The 22,087-nt window shown below is 45.3% G+C and overlaps 1 protein-coding gene across 1 annotated transcript in view; it reads left to right on the forward strand.

The window, feature by feature from the left end:
* The window catches only part of LOC110504767 (X-linked interleukin-1 receptor accessory protein-like 2), a 432,915-nt gene that overhangs the window by 248,200 nt on the left and 162,628 nt on the right, over positions 1 to 22,087 (forward strand). The window contains exons 4-5 of the mRNA XM_021583579.2: positions 5,712 to 5,898; positions 6,117 to 6,270. Coding sequence (XP_021439254.1) covers positions 5,712 to 5,898; positions 6,117 to 6,270 — 341 coding nt within the window. The remainder of the gene's footprint in view (positions 1 to 5,711; positions 5,899 to 6,116; positions 6,271 to 22,087) is intronic.

The raw sequence follows: 22,087 nt of genomic DNA on the forward strand, positions 1-22,087 counted from the left end.
CTCTCTCTTGCTGAAATCCATCTTTAGTAAGGTGCTTTATTAAGTTCAAAGAGTTTGATGTAATTTTTCAGACAGCAGAGCAATTGTGGCAGGGAGATTGTGTAGGAAATTCTTCCCACAGAGATTTTGAAGAACTTGCAAAAGCATCTGGGGACCTGATAAATCCATTCATAAGCTCATAAAGCTTTTGCATTGCATCACAATTAATGCCAATAACATCAACAACCATTTCAAACTAACCCACATAAATTGCTTTCATTCCTTATTGGCAAACAGATTGTAATGAATGCTCAGGGATAAAAAGGTGTAGATTCTCACGCAGAGCACGGCAGGTGTTTATTTCACCTTCGCAGAAGGCAGGAATCGGGGTCACAGGCAGGCAGGCAATGGTCATACACAGGTAGGCAAACATGCAGGTAAAACAAAACTAGGACTGAAGGCTATAACTGGTTCTGACAAACGAGCTAGGAAAAGGCTTAGTAGAGTCAAAATGTAGAGTCAAAATACCTCACAAAGGCACAAACAGAATGAACTGAACTAAATAAGGAGCTGATGAGACCAGGTGACTAACTAACACAGGTGAAATCAATGAACAAAAATGAAAGACTGGGCTACGTTCAAGAACACAAAGAAACAGGGTTACGTTCAAGAACACAACAAAACAGAACACAAGGTTGACTAAGAAAATATATACAGAACCTTACACAGATGGACAAGTGCCTTCTCATTAGGGAGTGTACGTTATTTTTTTAAAGGCTTATCTGGAGAAAATTGGACCTCTCTGAAATAAAAATGGTTGGCCCTACCCTATATTTTAACGAAACCCTCCCTGAATGCTTGAAAAAAAACAAGTGACCCTCCCCTATACCCAAAATAATCCTGAAAACATAGTAGATAGCAGAGAACATGTCTACCATTTACCCTCACTTCTTGGACAGACAAGAGCCTTAGAAATGCAGTTTTAGAAACTGTTCTTCATCCTGTAAACATTTACATGGCAACGTAGAAATTAGGGCTGCGGGCCAGGGCTGCGGGCCAGAAAGTTGTGGGTGGAAAGATCTCCTTTATAGGAAAAGCATTGCATGAATCTACCATCATATTTGCGGCTACGAGAAAAATGTGCCTTCTATAAATGCATTTCATGCAGTTGTATGTCATTTTACATGACTGGAGACAGCAGAATCCTTTTTAATAGCACACAAATGACTAAAGTTTCAGGCTAAGAATGGACAGAGAGATAGCCTTATAATAAGATAAGAACTATGTCTTATTTCTAATGAAACTGTCCATTTGTAAATAATTCAATCTGAGATGTCATTATGAATCTGAGCATGGTACTTTCAGAAGTTAGACCTACTTTTCCACCAGGCAGAGTAGTCCTACCGACGCAAACAAAAATGTAAGCTTTAGCTACTGCTACTCTTCTTCTGTGGCTTAACCCAATAAAATGATGTTGAACCAACGTGAAATAGACATTGAAATTAAATATGTGCCCAGTGGGTCACAAATGTTTCCCTAAAAGCTGTCTGGGTTTAAAACATCTTCCGTGACAAAATTAGATTAAGTCCATTTTTTGTCTCCTCGGGTATTGAAGGTTGTAGCCTCTAAACGTTAAAGGACCGAAGCGGCGTTATAAATCACTTCTTATAATCAGATCCTTTTAATTTTCTTCAAAACCTGCTTTTTGCGATTTTCTTTAACATAAGGTCATATCCTCACATGCTGTACCCCCTCAATTTGAGTCCTGGTTTTAATTTAACACACCAAGCAGTTCACTGACACGGAGGTCAGGTATTTAAAGAGTTCATGGTGGGTGGAGGAATTGGCCAACAAATCTAAGGATAGCAGCCTATAGCCTAATTTGGTCTGTCAGACTGGTAGGTCTACCTCTTATTTCTTAAATAGGAAGAAATAGGCTCCAACACTCAGCCCTCTGGTTGTTAGTAAAGTCCAATTAAAATAGGTATGGTCTAAAGGAACTATGTCTACTTGAATTTGCCTTCTTCCAGAACCATGAGCTGTCCATTTCTGATTGATTGTGCTTCAAGTTTCAGCACCACAATGGAAGTTACTCGAAACTGGCTAATATTGTGAGGTCAATAACTCTGATAAATAACTTCTTCATGGTCAAGAAACATATTGTTTTTATTGAAATAAATGATGGATCATTCGATTGAGACCACACTAATAGCCTATAGCAATGATCACCAATCGAAGGCATTCCTCGTCAATCCCCAAACATTTCTTTAAAAGAAGAACGATAAAGCCTTTTTCTTTGCTTCGCGCTGGTGATTCAGCAGTCCTAGTGCCTGGAATGCAAAGTTTTCCTATTTTGAACCATTTCATCTGTCTGAAGGTAGAACTCCAACTACCCGGCAGGCCCAGAGAGCAAAGCAAGTGCACCCATAGGCCTACAGCTTGCCAATCAAATAGCTCAGATCACCGTGTCTGCACAGTTTCCCCTGGTTTCCTTGAGCCATAGACTGTAAAAAGAGGCTTGGAACACACAGCAGTTAAAACCATGACTAGAGAGAGACTCAACGAATACAGCAAAGAGCTACTGTTTTTATGAGGACGTTACCATGACACAAGGTGAGACCCAGATGCAGACACAGGAGGCAGATGGTTGGAGTCTAAGATGTTTAATAATCCAAGAAGGAGTAGGCAAGAGTGGTCGTGGACAGGCTCAAAGGTCAAAACCAGATCAGAGTCCAGGAGGTACAGAGTGGCAGACAGGCTCGTGGTCAAGGCAGGCAGAATGGTCAGGCAGGCGGGTACAGAAACAGGCAAGGGTCAAAACCGGGAGGACTGGAAAAAGGAGAATAGCAAAAGCAGGAGAACGGGAAAAACACTGGTTGACTTGGAAACATACGAGACAAACTGGCACAGAGAGACAGGAAACACAGGGATAAATACACTGGGGGAAAGTAAGCGACACCTGAAGGGGGTGGAGACAATAACAAGGACAGGTGAAACATATCAGGGTGTGACAAAGTCAATGTTTAAGTTGTTATTCAGCATTGTCAACACTTTGTTCAACACTTTTATAAACCATCAAATGCACCTTCACCCTACTTCCACTCACCCTACAACCAGCACTGCAGCTGTAGTGAATGAGTATTGCAAAGTGTTCCAATAAGCTTCCATTGTTATTATTAGCTGAATGTATTTTTTAATAGAGGAATATTTCACTTTTTCTGGTCATGGTAGTAACAACATGAATTGGTGCATGAGGCAGAAATAATGCAGTGTGACTTGAGTTTTGCCATCAGCTGGAAGGAAGACTGTGTTCTCCTAGATTGCCATTGTTGCCAGAATGATGTAATTTACCACAATCTGCAAACATCTACCACAAACGGTTGTGTCATAAACTCAAAACTTTTAAAGGAAGATCCCCTGTATAATACCTAATTAGCAAATATATTTTAGACACTGAGAAACATAGAAATGTAATTAATTGCAAATTACATGACCCTCCCCTGGACTGAAAAAATACTTAACCCCCGCCTGACTGAAATTGAAAAGGCATGACCCTCCCCCATTTTCCTCCATGTCGAACCATCCCTTATGTATAATAAAAAGGGAGTGTTAGTATTAGACAAGAGTGCCAAGATGCTGCTCTCTGTGGTATAGGCCATCTCAGCGGATGGTCCAAAATGAAAACAGGTCAAATCATAGTGGCAGACAGTGCTAATTTCTATGAAGCTCATAGAGCAACACTTTGTCAGTCAGTATAATTGGCACTGGGGTCCTCCTAGGCCCATCTTCCACAGAGAGAGTTATATGAGCGCTAAGGGCTGTGGAAGAAGGAAGAAGAATGAGGTTCATTACCAGTGAATTAATCATATGGTTTAATCTCCAACTTCCTCCTTATCCTCTCTCTGTGTGAGAGGAGGGCAGGTGGCAGGGTGCCCCAGAGAGCAGTACTGTGTACTCTATGTCTCCTCTGCCAGGACTGGGAGCTACGGTGTCACTGCTCTCCCCAGACAAGACTCTTCTAGATGTTCTGAGGCTATTTACTTTCTCAGGTGGTTCTTAGGACAAACAGGAAATGCAGCAAAACAGAACAACATGAGTGACCTACTTGCAGCGGAGCCTCAGTCGCTCTCTGTCTCTCTGTCTGTCTGTGGATGTTTACCCCACAGAGTTCCAAAGTCAGGTCACTGCAATGAAAGGCTTCTGCATTGACCTCCATGGCTGCGGTGTCAGAGCGGTCCCCCAACGATATAGGAAACTACTTAGCACCGTTCATGTGTTACAGTCATTTACTGAGATCTACAGTGGAAAGAGCCTGATGCACGGTTGACCTCTGCCAAGAGGGCATTTACACAGTTTGGCTCCTGTGTAGGGGAAATTACATGGAAGGAAGTCATTCAGGCGTATGGGTGTTCAGAATGCTTATTCAATGTCTCAAGAAAGCTAAGAGCCCGGGCACGCTGACCCATGAAACACTGACCCACCTGGGTGGGCCACATCTTGAAGGTTGTCGTGTGTTAGATTCATTGAAGATCACATTAACAGGTGTAATCAGGAACCGCGAGCACACAGAAATCCCTTTTTTATCAAGCATATAATTCAACTGGTGAGGTGTAGACAAGGCTACTTGAGAGTAATGGCAGGAGTGAGAGATTAATTATTCATGAAGTGGAAGCAGTCTTATCAGGATAGCACAATAGTTATGCAGCCTGATTAACTGGGCTAATTGTCAGTAACAGATCCTCATTTGTCCTGAGTGACTTCCCACATCTGTCCCCTGTTTGTCTGTTGTTGTTTGGCTTTTTATTCGTCACAATATGAGACCGTTGTCACCAGACACAGCAAGTGCCCTGTGAACAGTTTTTTAGTCATAGATCATAAATAAAATAGCCCAGAACATATATACTCTCTATCCCTGTTGCCTGAGACTAGGAATTCTACACACGCACGCACGCACGCACGCACACACACACACACACACACACACACACACACACACACACATAGCAGACATGTCAGGCCACCTCTCTCAATACACACACACACACACACACACACATACATACACACACAGTCACATACACAACCTGCCTGATGTCCAAGTCTAAAACCAGCTAAATGTTTCATGCTGAAAAGTAAAATCTTGGCATTAAACAGGCTGAACTTGCTAGCGGAAGTTCAGGGGGCCTTAGCGTTTGAGAGGCTGACACACAATGCCACTGGAGGGCAATCCCATGCCTGAAAGCCCTCATGCATTTTCAATGGGAACCTAGTGTAGTAGCCATGGTAGTAGCTATGTGTTGAGCTAGGGGTCATGTGCCCTGACACAGGCCTCCCTGAAGGAGACTTGTACTTCTCACTGGTGCCTGCCTAGTGCAATGATATGCACATTCATTCCCCATACAGTATGTGCTCCTGCCACTTCAGGGGGAGCCGCATCTCTTTACTAATTGAAGCATTTTGAAATATTCCATTCCGATACCCTCCATGTTCAAACTGCCTGTTGTTCTTGATGTTGTTGGCAAAAAAAAGTAAAAAGAGGCCCCACTTTACATCATCACAGGCAGGCAGGGATGCATTGATGAAATGAATGGCAGTGTTTAAGAGCTCTGTTAGTTCACAGATGAAACCCCGTGGAGAAATCGATGTGTGCTTCTGTGTGTTTGTGATGATTGTTGGCTAGAGGTGAACTTGGGGAAACATAAAGCCTCCTGTGTTGTGTTCCCTGCCTGCAGAAACTCCACCTACTGCATGAAGGTGTCCATGTCCTTGGCGGTAGAGGAGAACGACGAGGGCCTGTGCTTCAACAGTAAAATACGTCACCTGGAGAAAGCCGAGATCACTAAGAGCAAGATGATCAACTGCCCCGACATCGAGGATTACCTCGCCCCTTACAAGCAGCCCCAGATGACCTGGTATAAGGTAACGAATCACTCTTATTCTCAGAAGCGTTGTATAGTCCTTGTGTATGAACCCAAGAAGATTAGCCCTGATCCACTAAATAAACGTAATTAAACGTAGCATAATGAATCGGTAGTTAATGACTGTGAGTTAGATATGGAAAAGATATGGAACAAGATGAAACTGACGCGGTATAACACTGTGTGATGGTGTGATGTTAATGTGACCTGTCTGTCTAGGAGTGTGAGAAGAGGACGTGGCGGAGCTCCATCATGGTGAACATCACCAACATCTGGTTTCCTGAGGTGCAGGAGGACGACGGCGGAAACTACACCTGTGAGCTCAAGTATGGCAGCCGGGTGGTGAGGAGGACCACGGAACTCAAAGTCACAGGTAAGCCCCCCATGCCTTGTGTGTGCGTGAGTGTGTGTTTGGGTGTGTGTGTGTGTGTGCATAATGCGTGTGTGTGCGTGTGTTTGGGTGTGTTTGTGTGCGTGCGTGTTTGGGTGTGTCTGGTTACAGTGTGAATGTGTTGTATATTGTTATGTGCATGTGTGTATTGTATGTGCACAGTTCCAAAAACAGTTTGACAGCTGGCCACGATTTGCATCTGAAATCAGCTGCAGTGAGCGGAAAGGTTTAACTTTTGCACTCTTACATTTAATATTCTGAAGTCCCTTCCTCTCAAGGTTTGGTAGTTCAGTGATAAAACACTCAGCCGGATGCACTGCAAAGACACACCATTTATCACCGTAGCATAGTGGGGGTATCACTGTGTATCTGTGATGCATCAGCCCTCAGTGTAAACGCTGGCATCCACTGTGACGTGAGATGGATTTATTTATTCACATTCTGGGCTTGTGCCTCCTCCGCTGCCTCTGTCATGCAGCAGGCAGTCAGGCAGGCTGGGATTCCAGGCCAGTGAGTCTGACCCTTGGGGTGTGTGCTGGGTCCCGAATGCAGGAAAAGCAGCTGCCAACTGCAGTGTGAAATCAACCCCCAAGCTCATTCACCCTGCCTGCCTGCCTAGCCCCACTCTGAAACAGAGCCAATCCGCTGGAGCCTCAGGACTGCAATAGGCAGGCAGCTCTCTATGAGTCTGACTCTAGCTACTCTATAAACAGGACATAAACACCTGGAAACTACACACAACAGTTCCAGAAATGGAACTAAAACTGATAGTAGCCCATACTAGACCATACAGAATGATCGACAGCCCTATCACCATTTATTTAAGATACACTTTGAAGAGGTAGGGTTTCAGGTGCTTTTGGAAGATGGGCAGGGACTCTGTCCTAGCTTTTAGGGGGAAGCTGGTTCCACCATTGGGGTGCCAGGACAGAGAAGAGCTTGGACTGGGCTGAGCGGGATCTGCCCTCCCAAAGGGGTGGGAGGGCCAAGAGACCACAAGTTGCAGAACAGAGTGCTCAGGTTGGGGTGTAGGGTTTGAGCATAACCTGAAAGTAGGGAGGGGCAGTTCCTCTTGCTGTTCCGTAGGTAAGCACCATGGTCTTGTAGTGGATTCGAGTTTAGACTGGAAGCCAGTGGAGTGTGTGGAGGAGCAGGGTGACATGGGAGAATTTGGGAAGGTTGAAAATCAGGCGGGCTGCAGCATTCTGGATAAGTTGCATGGGTTTAATGGCACAAGCGTGGAGCCCAGCCAACAGCGAGTTGCAGTAGTCCAGACAGGAGATGCCTCCATTAGGACTTAGGTAGAGTCATACGTTACGGATGTTGTCGAGCATAAACCTGCAGGAGTGAGTCACTGCTTTGCTGTTTACTGAGAACAACAGGGTGTTGTCCAGGGTCACGCCAAGGTTCTTTACACTCTGGGACGACGACACTGTGGAGTTGTCAATCGTGATGGAGAGGTCTTTGAGCGGGCAGGCCTTCCCAGGGAGGAAGAGCAGCTCTTTCTTGTCGAGCATATTACTTGAGGTGGTGGGCCGACATCCAAGCTGTGATATATGCCAGGCACGCAGAGATGCATGTCGCCACCTGGTTGTCAGAGGGGGGGAAGGAGAGAAGTAGTTGAGTGTCATCTACATAGCAATGGTAGGAGAGATCATGTGAGGATATGACAGAGTCGAGTGACTTGATATGTAGAGAGAAAAGGAGAGAGCCTAGAATCGAGCCCTGGGGGACACCAGTAGTGAGAGTACGTGGTGTAGACACAGATCCTCTCCACGTCACCTGGTAGGAATGGCCTGCCAGGTAGGATGCAATCCAAAACGCCCAGCCCTGAGAGGGTGGACAGGAAGAGCTGATGGTTCACAGTGTCGAAGGCAGCGGATCGATCTAGGAGGATGAGAACAGAAAAGAGAGTCAGCTTTGGCAGTGCGGAGGGCCTCTGTGATACAGAGAAGAGCAGTCTCGGTTGAGTGACCCATTTTGAATGGGTCACTCAAAAAGCGTTGTCTGCGATTTAACGCATCGTCTCGACACTTACACCCAAAGAAAGAGGTGAAAGATTTTATGGGGAACTGAAAAAGTAATCATTTAATACAGATTAAATGTTTACAATTTAGATGAGCTGAAATGAAAGCACCTTCTGAATATTAACACTCAGATTATAGTGTCTGATCTTGCAAACAATGTAAAGTATGTTCATTTTAAGTCAAAGTTTACATACACTTGGAGTCATTAAAACTTGTTTTTCAACCACTCCACAAATTATTTTTTAACAAACTATAGTTTGGGCAAGTTGGTTAGGACAACTACTTTGTGCATGACACAAGTAGTTTTTCCAACAGTTGTTTACAGACAGATTATTTCACTTATAATTCACTGTATCACATTTCCAGTGGGTCAGAAGTTTACATACACTAAGTTGACTCTGCCTTTAAACATTCCAGAAAATGCAGCTTTGCTGCAGGAGGGACTGGTGCACTTCACAAAATAGATGGCATCATGAGGCGGGAATATTATGTGGATATATTGAAGCAACATCTCAAGACATCAGTTAAAGCTTGGTCGCAAATGGATCTTCCAAATGGACAATGACCCCAAGCATACTTCCAAAGTTGTGTCAACATGGCTTAAGGACAACAAAGTCAAGGTATTGGAGTGGCCATCACGAAGCCCTGACCTCAATCCTATAGGAAATGTGTGGGCAGAACTGAAAAAGTGTGTGGGAGCAAGGATGCCTATGAACCTGACTCAGTTACTCCAGCTCTGTCAGGAGGAATAGGACAAAATTCACCAACTTATCATGGGAAGGTTGTGAAAGGCTACCCGAAACATTTGACCCAAGTTAAACAATTTGAAGGCAATGCTACCAAATGCGTGTATGTAAACTTTTGATCCACTGGGAATGTGATGAAAGAAATAAAAGCTTAAATAAATAATTCTCTCTACTATTCTGACATTTCATATTCTTAAAATAAAGTGGTGATCCTAACTGACCTAAAACAGGGAATTTTTACTAGGATTAAATGTCAGGAATTGTGAAGAACTGAGTTTAAATGTATTTGGCTAAGGTGTATGTAAACTTCCGACTTCAACTGTATTTACAGTGCTTAATTTGAGCTGGATCCTGCCGGAACGTGATCCGGCACCTCTCCGTTTTGGACTGTTTTGTTCCGGAACCTATTTGGCCAGATCCGGTACCTCTCATGGCACAAACAATAATTTTCACTTTTCACAGAATATATCAAAGTTTATTCAGATAACCTCTTTGTTAATTCCCCTGCCCCCACAAAAACGTAATTGATGGTTTGCGCAACATTGTAACCTATGTTTGAGACTAACACGTTGCCGTCGTTGTGTGAGAAGTGCGCCAGTATCTCTCACATAACTAGAATGAGATTCATGTTCTATGATCCCTCTCTGTTCTGATAGACATGAGCCTGCAACCCTCATCTCTAAATTATTGTAATCCATAAAATATTTCCTTATAGAAGGGTTCTGTAGGAACTGCAGGACACCTGATCAATTAAAATATATTTGCCAAATTTATAGAATCACTGCTGAAATAAATGAAATAATTCAGAATAGCCTACTACACCATGAGAAGGCCTATCATTTAGCCAGGATCAATAGCTTATTTTTAAAATAGCCTAGCTGCGGATTCTAGCCCAATAACATGGAATAATAGCCTATAGTCGGGAACGCGCTGTCAGTAAACGTCTGTCAGTAAAAAAACAGCATGCAGACAAAACAGGAATATTTCAAATACAATTGAGGGAAAACACAGGTTGGAAAGCAAATGGCTCCTTCTGAAAAGAGACAACTCTATGCTTTCGGCTACCAAATATTTGATCAACTTCCAAACATTGTTTTACAAAAGAGAGAGAGAAAGAGAGATAGGCTTTTGGCATGAGCGCATCGGCTATCACCAGCAAGTGAGCTGTGCATCATTGGTCAGTCAGTGAAACTGTAAAGCATTTTTAGGACTATAAAGTCCTCCTCATATTGTGGCCTGCAATATGTATCCACACACATAGTCCTAGGTTATTGATGATTCCAAGACGAGGTCATTTTAATTTTCCTCTGATTTTCAGTTTGTTAGTGCCTGCCATTTCGATCATTTGTGCTGTATTAAAAACAATATTCTGCCAAAGTCTCCAGTCATGTAAAAATGAAGTAGAATTGCATTTATAAAAGGCAACATTTTTCACAGACACTAGGTTACTAAAAATGTTCTCCACGTGTGCAACTTCTGTAAGTGCCTCTGGTGTACTGCTCTATGCCACTAGCAAATGTGACGATAAAGCATGCAATGTTTTATCATAAATGTGATTTTTTTTTTATGTGTTCCTGTACCTCAGAACTCCCCAGGTCACCTCACTCTAGCGCTCACTTTTTGTTCTGGCACCTCCTGATTTACAAATTCAGCACTGTGTATACATAGGTGTAATCTAGAGCCAAGTGGTTGTTTTTTAATCTGAGGGTATCCTGATACACTTGTTGAATTTTGCAACTGAGCATGAAAACAACAGTAATTTATGAGGCAGTCTAGACAGTGGAGGTGACTGCAGGTAAGCCTAGACAGAGCTGTTTTTTAGTGTTTGCGGCCATGTTCCTCCTCTTTATGTTAATCTATTCAGATTTGCAAATCCACCCTGTGGTTTTATGCAAATGAGGCACATATCATTTTTTAACACAATATATATATTTTTATATGTATTTATGAGTGCATTCTAAGAAAACACATTCAATTTGACAACAAATGTAATACCTGAATTCCCACCAAAATCCCTGAACTTCCATTCATTATTTGTCTGTGCCAGTAAAATATTTAATGTGCTATAATTCAGTCAATATATGATGGATTGTAAAATTCTTAAAGTTTGAGGTGTCTTCATCCATTGTACAACTATTGCATATATTAGAACCTTAACAATTTTGATAACCGTTGCTACACACAGTTATTTTACGTGCAATTCAAAGACCAAAACAGCACTGTGCTTCACTAAACAACAGTATTCAACGAACTAGCATTACAAAGCCACAATTTAGTCAGTAGCAGCAAGCTAACGTGATCTGCTAAGCTGAAAGACATCTGCTTCAGTGAGATGTGAATTGGCAGGGAGAATATGATGCTTGTCTTGTCAGTTAACTGAGCCATTGTTTGTTCACTCACTCACATGCCCTTCTGCTAAGCTAAGCACTAGGCGTGCATGAGTGGTGTAATGTTGGAGCTGGATTCCACATGGTTTACAAGCTGCCTGGGGTGCTGACCTGTTGGATCAAATGCCATGTAGGGTGCTGCTGGTTGGGTGGTGAGCCGAGTCAGGGTCAGACAAGGCCTGCGTTAGTTAGCTTCAAGCACACAGAGATGTCACTCAGGACACTTAGGCTTCCAGGGGGCAGGGGGCTTGTCCTTGTTCTCAATTCCACTGCCCCTCCACCCTTAAAGAGCATTGCCCCTGTAGAGAAGGAATATAAATGGTGTTGCTAGCCATTTATAGCAGAGAAGGGAACATGCCCCGATCCACATCAGAGGGACTGCAGTAGTGAGAATTAGCAGTTGTAAGTTCCTCGACGTCCACATCAGCGGGACTGCAATAGCGAGAATTAGCAGTTGTAAGTTCCTTGACGTCCACATCACTGGGGACTTGACATGGACCATCAACACCACGACTCTTGTCAAGAGGGTGCAACAGCGTTGCTACTTCCTAAGGCGGCCGAAGACATTTGGTTTGCTACCCCGGGTCCTCTCCAAATACTGCCGTTGCACCATCGAGAGCATCCTGACCGGTTGCATCATGACGTGGTACGGGAATTGCGCTGTCCACGACCGCAAGGTCCTCCAGCGAGTGATGAAGACAGCCCAGTGCATCACTGGGACCGTGCTCCCACCCATCCAGGACATCTACTCGAAACTGTGCCCGAGGAAAGCCTGCAGCATCATCAAGGACCCCACACACCCCAGCCTCAAATTCTTCACTCCCTTACCGTCGGGAAGATGGTATTGGAGCATGATGCCTGATACCAACAGGCTCATAGACAGTTTCTATCTACAAGCCATCAGACTGCTCAAAAAATATTCCAAAACATAATTGATCTGGACTGATCACCTGCACTGACTCTCTGCACCTTTGCACACATGCACTCACTCACGCACACACCCACACTGATACACAATCATCCACACACACACGCACACATGCACACACATATACACACATATACAAATAAACTTGCCCCCCATCCCCTCCTTCCCTCCTCTAAATATTGGACTATAAATTGTGCCTTCCTGTATTATACTTATTCTAAAATGTTTTTTCTATTCTACTGAGCCATTTACTTTATGTTCGTATTCTTATCTTATATTATTTCTTATTGTTGTTGCATTGTCGAGAAGGAACCTGTAGCAAGCATTTCATTGGACGGTGTATACCATGTGTATCCCATACATGCGACTAATAAAACTTAAAACTTAAAACTTGAAATGAGGCAACAACAAGGCCTTGAAAGAGCCTGTAGGGCCAATCTGCTCCTGAATAGCCTGCAGTATAGTAGTGGTACAGTACAATAATAAATCAGAATGGAGGGAGGCTAAGCCTTGGCAAAGGCTCAGATTTGTGCCCAAAAACCACCATGACCAAAAAAAGCCTCTTCTCTCCCTCCACAGCCAGCAACCTGGTCATAAATATTTTAAAATGCATTTCAAAGTAAAATGCCTCTCATGAAAGAACATTGCGTTCAGGCTAAATTTAACAGTCATTGCTGTCACTGTGAGAGGCGAGTTACCACGGTCATGCATCTCCGAACCTCATTGGAATATTGTAACACTTTCCACAGCCAGTTAAGTCAACATTGAGAAAGATGATGGGCCATGCACATCCTTACCCTCTCTCCCCCTCTCTTTCTCCCTCTCCCCCTCTCTTCCTCTTTCACTCCCTCTCTCTCTCTTTCTCTCTCTCTCCCTCTCCTCCTCACTCACTCCCTCTCTCACTCTCTCCCCCTCACTCACTCCCTCTCTCTCTCTCTCTCTCCCTTGCTCTCTCTCTCTCTCCCTCTTCCTCTCTCTCCCCCTCACTCCCTCTCTCTCTCCCCCTCACTCCCTCTCTCTCTCCCCCTCACTCACTCCCTCTCTCTCTCTCTCTCTCTCTCCCTCTCTCTCTCTCTCTCTCTCTCTCTCTCTCTCTCTCCCCTGCCTTATCAGCTAGGCCTGTCAGTTCTGCCTCCATACTCCAGCCTCTCGGTTACCTTCTTACCCATGTGGAAACCCCATGACCTGTTTATTTTATTCTCATAACTCATCATGAAATTGGATGTGTTCACATGGGCTTTGTCCTGCTATTTCCCCAGATCAGTGTGACCAATTTCTCTTTTCTTAGGTGGAGAGAAACTGTGAAAAATAAAAAGTATATTTGTGTTCTTATGGGGACGAAATATGAGTGCGCTCATTCAGGAAACATGGTAAAGAGTAATTTAGTCCAGCAGATAGAATTGCTACTTCTCAAAACATAGGCCAGGAGTGTAATACTAGGTGGTTTTCTGACAACAGAAAACTATGTACATCAGAGAGAGTATGATTTCTGACCATGGTTTCATGTTTCAAGTTTTAATGTCACGTGCACAAGTACAGTACAACAATGCAGTACATATCAATGTAGCACACAAAAAAACAATGTGCAGGAATACTGAAGTAATAGATGTACTGTTGAAGTTGGAAGTTTACATACACTAAGTTGACTGTGCCTTTAAACAGCTTGGAAACTTCCAGAAAATGATGTCATGGCTTTAGAAGCTTCTGATAGGCTAATTGCCATAATTTGAGTCAATTGTAGGTGTACCTGCGGATCTATTTCAAGGCCTACCTTCAAACTCAGTGCCCCTTTGCTTGACATCATGGGCAAATCAAAAGAAATCCGCCAAGACCTCAGACAAAAAATTGTGTGTCCTCTACAAGTTTGGTTCATCCTTGGGAGCAATTTCCAAACGCCTGAAGGTACCACGTTCATCTGTACAAACTATAGTATGCAAGTATAAACACCATGGGACCACGCAGCCGTCATACCAATCAGGAAGGAGACATGTTCTGTCTCCTAGAGATGAACGTACTTTGCGAAAAGTGCAAATCAATCCCAGAACAACAGCAAAGGACCTTGTGAAGATGCTGGAGGAAACAGGTACAAAAGTATCTATATCCACAGTAAAACGAGTCCTATATCGACATAACCTGAAAAGCCGCTCAGCAAGTAAGAAGCCACTGCTCCAAAACCGCAATAAAAAAGCCAGACTACGGTTTGCAACTGCACATGGGGACATAGATCATACTTTTTGGAGAAATGAATTCTGCTCTGATGAAACAGAAATATAACTGTTTGGCCATAATGACCATCGTTATGTTTGGAGGAAAAGCGGGAGGCTTGCAAGCCCGAAGAACATCAACCCAACCGTGAAGCACGGGGGTGGCAGCATCATGTTGTGGGGGTGCTTTGCTGCAGGAGGGACTTGTGGACTTCACAAAATAGATGGCATCATGAGGGAGGAAAATTACGTGGATATATTGAAGCAACATCTCAAGACATCAGTCAGGAATTTAAAGCTTGGTCGCAAATGGGTCTTCCAAACGGACAATGACTTAAGGACAACAAAGTCAAGGTATTGGAGTGGCCATCACAAAGCCCTGACCTCAATCCTATAGAAAATTTGTAGGCAGAACTGAAAAAGTGTGTGTGAGCAAGGAGGCCTACAAACCTGACTCAGTTACACCAGCTCTGTCAGGAGGTATGGGCCAAATTTCACCCAACTTATTGTGGGAAGCTTGTGGAAGGCTACCCACAACGTTTGACCCAAGTTAAACATTTTTTTTGTTGTTGAATTTTTACCCCCTTTTCTCCCAAATTTCGTGGTATCCAATTGTTAGTAGTTACTATCTTGTCTCATCGCTACAACTCCCGTACGGGCTCGGGAGAGACGAAGGTCGAAAGCCATGCGTCCCCCGAAACACAACCCAACTGCTTCTTAACAGCTGCACTGCTTCTTAACACAGCGCACATCCAACCCGGAAGCCAGCCGCACCAATGTGTCAGAGGAAACACCGTGCACTGCGCCCGGCCCACCACAGGAGTCGCTAGTGCGCGATGAGACAAGGATATCCCTACCGGCCAAACCCTCCCTAACCCCCACGGACCTCCCTAACGCCCCACGGACCTCACGAACCCAGAGTCTTTGGTGGCACAGCTAGCACTGCGATGCAGTGCCCTAGAAGCAGTGCCCTGGAAGCCAAAGTTGAACAATTTAAAGGCAATGCTACCAAATACTAATTGAGTGTATGTAAACTTCTGACCCACTGAGAATGTAATGAAAGAAACAAAATCTCTACTATTCTGACATTTCACATTCTTAAAATAAAGTGGTGATCCTAACTGACCTAAGACAGGGAATTTTTACTAGGATTACATATCGGGAATTATGAAAAACTGAGTTTAAATGTATTTGGCTAAGGTGTATGTAAACTACCGACTTCAACTGTATCTTAGAGGTTTACATAGGGGAGGGGATAGGAGGGGGAGAAGGAGGCGAGAGGAAAGGGGAGAGGGTGGGAGGAGAGGGAGGGGAGGGGAGGGACAGGAGGAGGAGAGGGCAGAGACAGGAGGGAAACAGGAGGAGGAGAGGGACAGGAAGAGGAGAGGGACAGGTGGAGGAGAGGACAGGAGAAGGAGGAGGAGGAGAGGAACAGAAGGAGGAGAGGACAGGAGGAGAAGGAGGAAAGGGACAGGAGGAGGAGAGGACAGGAGGAGGAGGCTAAAGTTACAGAAGCAGGAGAGGAAAACGAGGGAGGAGAGGCGAGAGACAGGAGGAGGAGAGGAGAGGAGGAGGAGAGAGACAGGAAGAGGATAGGCTGAGGCATGGAAGCCCGACGATCCGGCTGAGACAAGACGTCTGTTGATCCCGCTGCAGAGAGGGAGCCCGAAGATCCGGTGGAGTGTGACGTGGGATGGGAAGCCGCCGAGCCAACCAAGGCAAGGAAACCTCTCGAGCCAGCCAGGGCGTGAAAGTCCGACGGACTGGCTAGGCACCCCCGGTTCCATTGGCGGCGGAATCCACCCCGACGTCACCAACAAAACAACAAACAAACAAACAAAAAACTCCTGGACCGGCTGGGCGAACAAGATCTGACTGAGGCCCGACGTGGGATGGGCGCCATCTGAGCCAACCGGTGCAAGGAAACCTCTCGAGCCAGCTAGGGCGTGGAAGCCCGACGAGCTTGCTAGGCACCCCCGGTTCCATGGTGGCGACCCAGAGCCGATGCCACCATACCAACCGGAACGCCAGTACTCCCTGATGCTTTGTGTGATGGCTTCTGCATTCTGTCACATGGGATGACACTGGAGAGACGAAGCAGGTACGGGGAGTCAAACATTTAATAAAGAACGGACATGGAACGAGACAGGAACAGCATCAGCAAACAAGTAACACAAACAAAAGACAATTAATGCAGAAGTGGGGAACAGAGCTGGGGAACTGACAGATATAGGGGAGGTAATAACAGGTGATGAGGGAGTCCAGGTGAGTCCAATATCGCTGATGCACGTGACGAGGGAAGGCAGGTGTGCGTAATAGATGATGGGAGTGCGTGATGCAGGGCAGCCTGGCGCCCTCAAGCGCCAGGGGAGGGGAGAGTGGGAGCAGATGTGACAGAGGGGGAGGATAGGGGGAGAGGAGAGTGACAGGAGGAGGAGAGGAGAGGGACAGAAGGAGGAGAGGAGAGAGGAGGAGCGGGAAGGACATGAAGAGGAGAGGACAGGAGGAGAGGAGTGTGTGATAATGAGCTAAAGGGGAAAAGCAGGATGTTTAGCCTGTCACTAGGCACCAGCATGTTCTGTTTGCCTTTATATGCCATGTGACACCACCGGACAATAAACACATTTGTTTCAGTAGAGTCAAAATCTCTGGGAGACTTGGGCTTTGAGTCTACATCTTGTTAGGACACACACACAACGGCAGGGCGTCTTCCCCACATGAGGCGTGGCAGGGCTGGCATCGAGAGGAAGCGATTGCCATTCACTCTCTCTTACCTCTCAGGTGACATAGGGGGTTCTACCTCTCTCTCCTCTCACACACTGGGTAGTGACTTACCACTGTACTGAGGACATGCCCCTAAACCTTGTCCCCAAGCAACTGCCTTTGTGGGTGCCCTCTATGTTACACTTTTAGAGGATTTGACAGCAAGAGTGTGAAATTCAGAATATATTACAAACACTTCGGTTTGACTAAATGAGGCTGTTGCATAGACTCATATTGAGTCAATATTAACACTGTTGGCATACCTTATAGAACCTGAAGTTTACTCATAAATATACTGTAGTGCTATAAAAGCACTTCTATACTGGAGGCACCTCTTCTGAAAGATGTCTCATATGCATGAGTGTCGGCTGAGGTGACCGTGGAAGTTAAAGTGAGCTCTCATTGCCTGTGTTAATGGCTCCAATGAACCTGGTATAGAAAGTTATCAGAGACCTCTATCCGTGTCAGGAGACATATTTTTTGGAGGTGAGTTGATACCCAGTGATTACTGATGGAAGCAGAACAGTGGGGACTCTTCGATTTGATTCACTCAGTGAGTTGGAAAATTAGAAGCATGAAAAGGCTCATTTGTTCATCGACAGGAAACACTGAGTCACTGGTCAAGCTAATTGCATTATATCACCTAGAGATGTTTCCTTCTGAGAATAGATTGGGTTTTTTCCACTTTTACTCTCAAAAGATCATTTTAGGTGAGAAACAGAGCAGATATGTAAATCTGTTTACACATATCCATTCAGCAAACCAAATCTGTTCTGTGAAAGTTCCCAGAACATTTTTTAGGTTTCGGGAAGTGTTCTGTAACACAACAACTGTTCACAACAACTGTCCAACAACTGTCCATACTGTAACACAACAACTGTCCATACTGTAACACAACAACTGTCCAATTGTGCTGATGATTATACAATGGACACACTGCTGCCATGAAGGGATGCACCTGATTGGCAATGCTGTTCAGAAATCCTGTGGCATTCAAACGCTGCTACATTTTTATCAAGGGGCCCAATGTGTACCATGAAAACTCACCCCAATCCATCACACCACCACTACCAGCCTGCTATGTTGATGCGAGTCATGGCATGATGGATGCATGTACTCATGGTTTTCTCCATACCCTAGTCCTTTCCAGTGTTTTCATTCCTTAGCCCACTGCAACCACATGTTCTTGTTTTTTTACTGAAAGAAGTGGAACTCGGTAAGGTTGTAAGGCTGCAATACCTCATTCATGTCACGGTCTGTCGAGCTTTGCATTCTTTTATGGGTCTTTGGGCACCAATGTTGTATTGGACTGTCAGTTGACTAACTGTAGCCAGTCTGTTGCTCTGCACAATTCGTGTCAGCCTCCTTTGTCCTCTTTCATCAATGACCCATTTTCAACAACTGGCCTGCCGTTGGCTGGATGTCCTTTGGGTGGTGGACCATTCTTGATACACACAGGAAACTGTTGATCATGAAAAACCCAGCAGCGTTGCAGTTCTTGACACACTCAAACCGGTGCACTGGCACCTACTACCATACCCCATTCAAAACCACTTGAATACTTTGGCTTGCCTATTCACCCTCTGAATGGCACACATACAAAATCAATGTGTCAAGTGTCTCAAGGCTTACAAATCCTTATTTAACCTGTCTCTTCCCCTTCATCTACTCTGATTGAATTGGATTTAACAAGTGACATCAATAAGGGATCATAGCTTTCACCTGGTCATTCTGTGTCATGGAAAGAGCAGGTGTTCATAATGTGTTGTACGCTCAGTGTATATAATAGTATGTGTGAATCTAATGTGGCGTTGTGACCTGAGGATGTATTTAAAATAGCATTAAATAAACCACCATAAACCGCTACTGTTTTTGAACACCAGGAAAGTGACTAGAATTTGGCACGGTGGAGCCTCATCCTTGGACCCCTCCTGCTTCACGGTGGAGCCTCATCCTTGGACCCCTCCTGCTTCACGGTGGAGCCTCATCCTTGGACCCCTCCTGGTTCACGGTGGAGCCTCATCCTTGGACCCCTCCTGCTTCACGGTGGAGCCTCATCCTTACACCCCTCCTGGTTCACGGTGGAGCCTCATCCTTGGACCCCTCCTGCTTCACGGTGGAGCCTCATCCTTGGACCCCTCCTGGTTCACGGTGGAGCCTCATCCTTGGACCCCTCCTGCTTCACGGTGGAGCCTCATCCTTACACCCCTCCTGGTTCACGATGGAGCCTCATCATTGGACCCCTTCTGCTTCACGGTGGAGCCTCATCCTTACACCCCTCCTGCTTCACGGTGGAGCCTCATCCTTGGACCCCTTCTGCTTCACGGTGGAGCCTCATCCTTGGACCCCTCCTGCTTCATGGTGGAGCCTCATCCTTACACCCCTCCTGCTTCACGGTGGAGCCTCATCCTTACACCCCTCCTGCTTCACGGTGGAGCCTCATCCTTGGACCCCTCCTGCTTCATGGTGGAGCCTCATCCTTACACCCCTCCTGCTTCACGGTGGAGCCTCATGCTTGGACCCCTGCTGCTTCACAGTGAAGCCTCAGCCTTGCACCGTTCCTGCTTCATGGTGGAGCCTTAGCCGTGGACTCCTCCTGCTTCACGGTGGAGCCTCAGCCGTTGGCCCCTCCTGCTTCCCGATGGAGCCTCAGCCTTGGACCCATCCTGCTTCACAGTGAAGCCTCAGCCTTGGACCCCTCCTGCTTCCACAGTGAAGCCTCAGCCTTGGACCCCTCCTGCTTCACAGTGAAGCCTCAGCCTTGGACCGCTCCAGCTTCACGGTGGAGCCTCAGCCTTGGAACCCTCCTGCTTCACAGTGAAGCCTCATCCTTGGACCCCTCCTGCTTCACGGTGGAGCCTCAGCCTTGGATCCCTCCTGCTTCACAGTGGAACCTCAGCCTTGGACCCTTCCTGCTTCATGGTAGAGCCTTAGCCGTGGACTCCTCCTGCTTCACGGTGGAGCCTCAGCCTTGGATTCCTCCTGCTTCACAGTGGCGCCTTAGCCATGGACTCCTCCTGCTTCACGGTGGAGCCTCAGCCTTGGATCCCTCCTGCTTCACAGTGGAACCTCAGGCTTGGACCCCTCCTGCTTCATGGTGGGGCCCTAGCCTTGAACCCCTCCTGCTTCACGGTGGAGCCCTAGCCTTGAACCCCTCCTGCTTCACAGTGGAGCCTCAGGCTTGGACCCCCCCTGCTTCATGGCGGAGCCTCAGCCTTGGATCCCTCCTGCTTCACAGTGGAGCCTCAGCCGTGGACACCTCCTGCTTCACTGTGGAGCATCACTCGCGTACCACTCCTGCTTCCCGGTGTAGCCTCAGCCTTAGTTTTATTTTTCATTAGAATTCAGTGTCAAGGTAAACAGAAAGAAAGACCCAGTCACAGTTGATCTGCTGTCAATTCTAATAAAGACAGCATTATTAAAAAGGGGGCTCTTTAATATTATTGACTAATAGTTTAGTAATGAAATCAGTATTAATAGATCATTACCATTCATAGTGGTCCACTCAGGGATTATTGGTTAATCAATACAGCCTAATTGTAGCCTCAGTATTGCATGGCTGGTGTTGCCAGCGGCCTGGTGGTTGACTTCAAGCTTTTAAACAGCACATTGGCATTGATTTTAAGTCTATATTACTTAGCATGACAAGGTGGTGAATTAGAGCTCTGTCATCTTCAGCGCTGCTCTGCTCTCCTTACATGTTAGATGCGTTGGATGAGCTTGCTGCCGTGAATATCATTATGGAAGCTTCACTTACATGAACTTTGGCATCTCTTGTTTTTGTATGGTGTGGTCTTGCATGTGTTCACATTTGTTTTTACTTGAAAAGACGGTTTCCTTTGTAAATCTGCCGGATTCACTGTACTTTGCTTGATGTAAGCTATTTTACGGTTTGGTATTAGACATCTTGTTCAAATTGTGTTTTTGACGTTAAAATCCACTTCAGATATGGCTCTTGATTTTTTTACTGTGACTCAGTGAACAGTTAAATATTTTTTAAATAAAATCATTCCTCTGGTCGAAACTGTGGTAGACTAGTGCTTGTTTTATATCGATTAATTCCCTATCGATTGTCACAATTCACTGACCTGGTATTACCTTCGACTGTAATCACAGATCCCCCGAACAGGCACCATGGGAGCTGACTGTCTTTTCTCCCGTCCTATTGCTTCAGAGTGTAACAGAGCATAGCCTTATGTCTCCCTGCCTCCCTCCTTTCCTGCTTGCTGTACAGACAGACACAGAGAGCTAGCTCTGACAGCTTGATTCCACACCCCCTTACTCAGTGGCGATCTTAGAACGTAAATCTTGGTGGGGCACCCTCATTTTTTTTAGATGCATGCCAACAAAGCCACTAACAAACACTAAACAATACATTAATTGCACTATAACGGTGACATTTACTGCTTAAACAAATGTTGTTTCTTACTGACAATTGAGATGTACAAACTATGGCAGAAGGGGACGACGAGCAGATAAGAGGCAATCTGTAATTTTGATTAAGACATTAACGAGCAATCTTGGATGGACAAAGTCAATATAACTATTAGTTCAGCACATTTGACATGTACAGCAACATAATTCAGAACATAGGCCGTTCTTACGGTGTTCTCCCTGTACACCAAGTCAGAACCATAGGATAAATAAAGGGGGCCTATAAGCAGACAATGAAAGCTATTACAGTATTCAATGATAACACTTATGAACAGCTTACAACACCACATACACTTAACTTTCTTAGCTA

Source organism: Oncorhynchus mykiss, chromosome 31, assembly GCF_013265735.2.
Source record: "Oncorhynchus mykiss isolate Arlee chromosome 31, USDA_OmykA_1.1, whole genome shotgun sequence".
Lineage (NCBI taxonomy): Eukaryota > Metazoa > Chordata > Actinopteri > Salmoniformes > Salmonidae > Oncorhynchus > Oncorhynchus mykiss.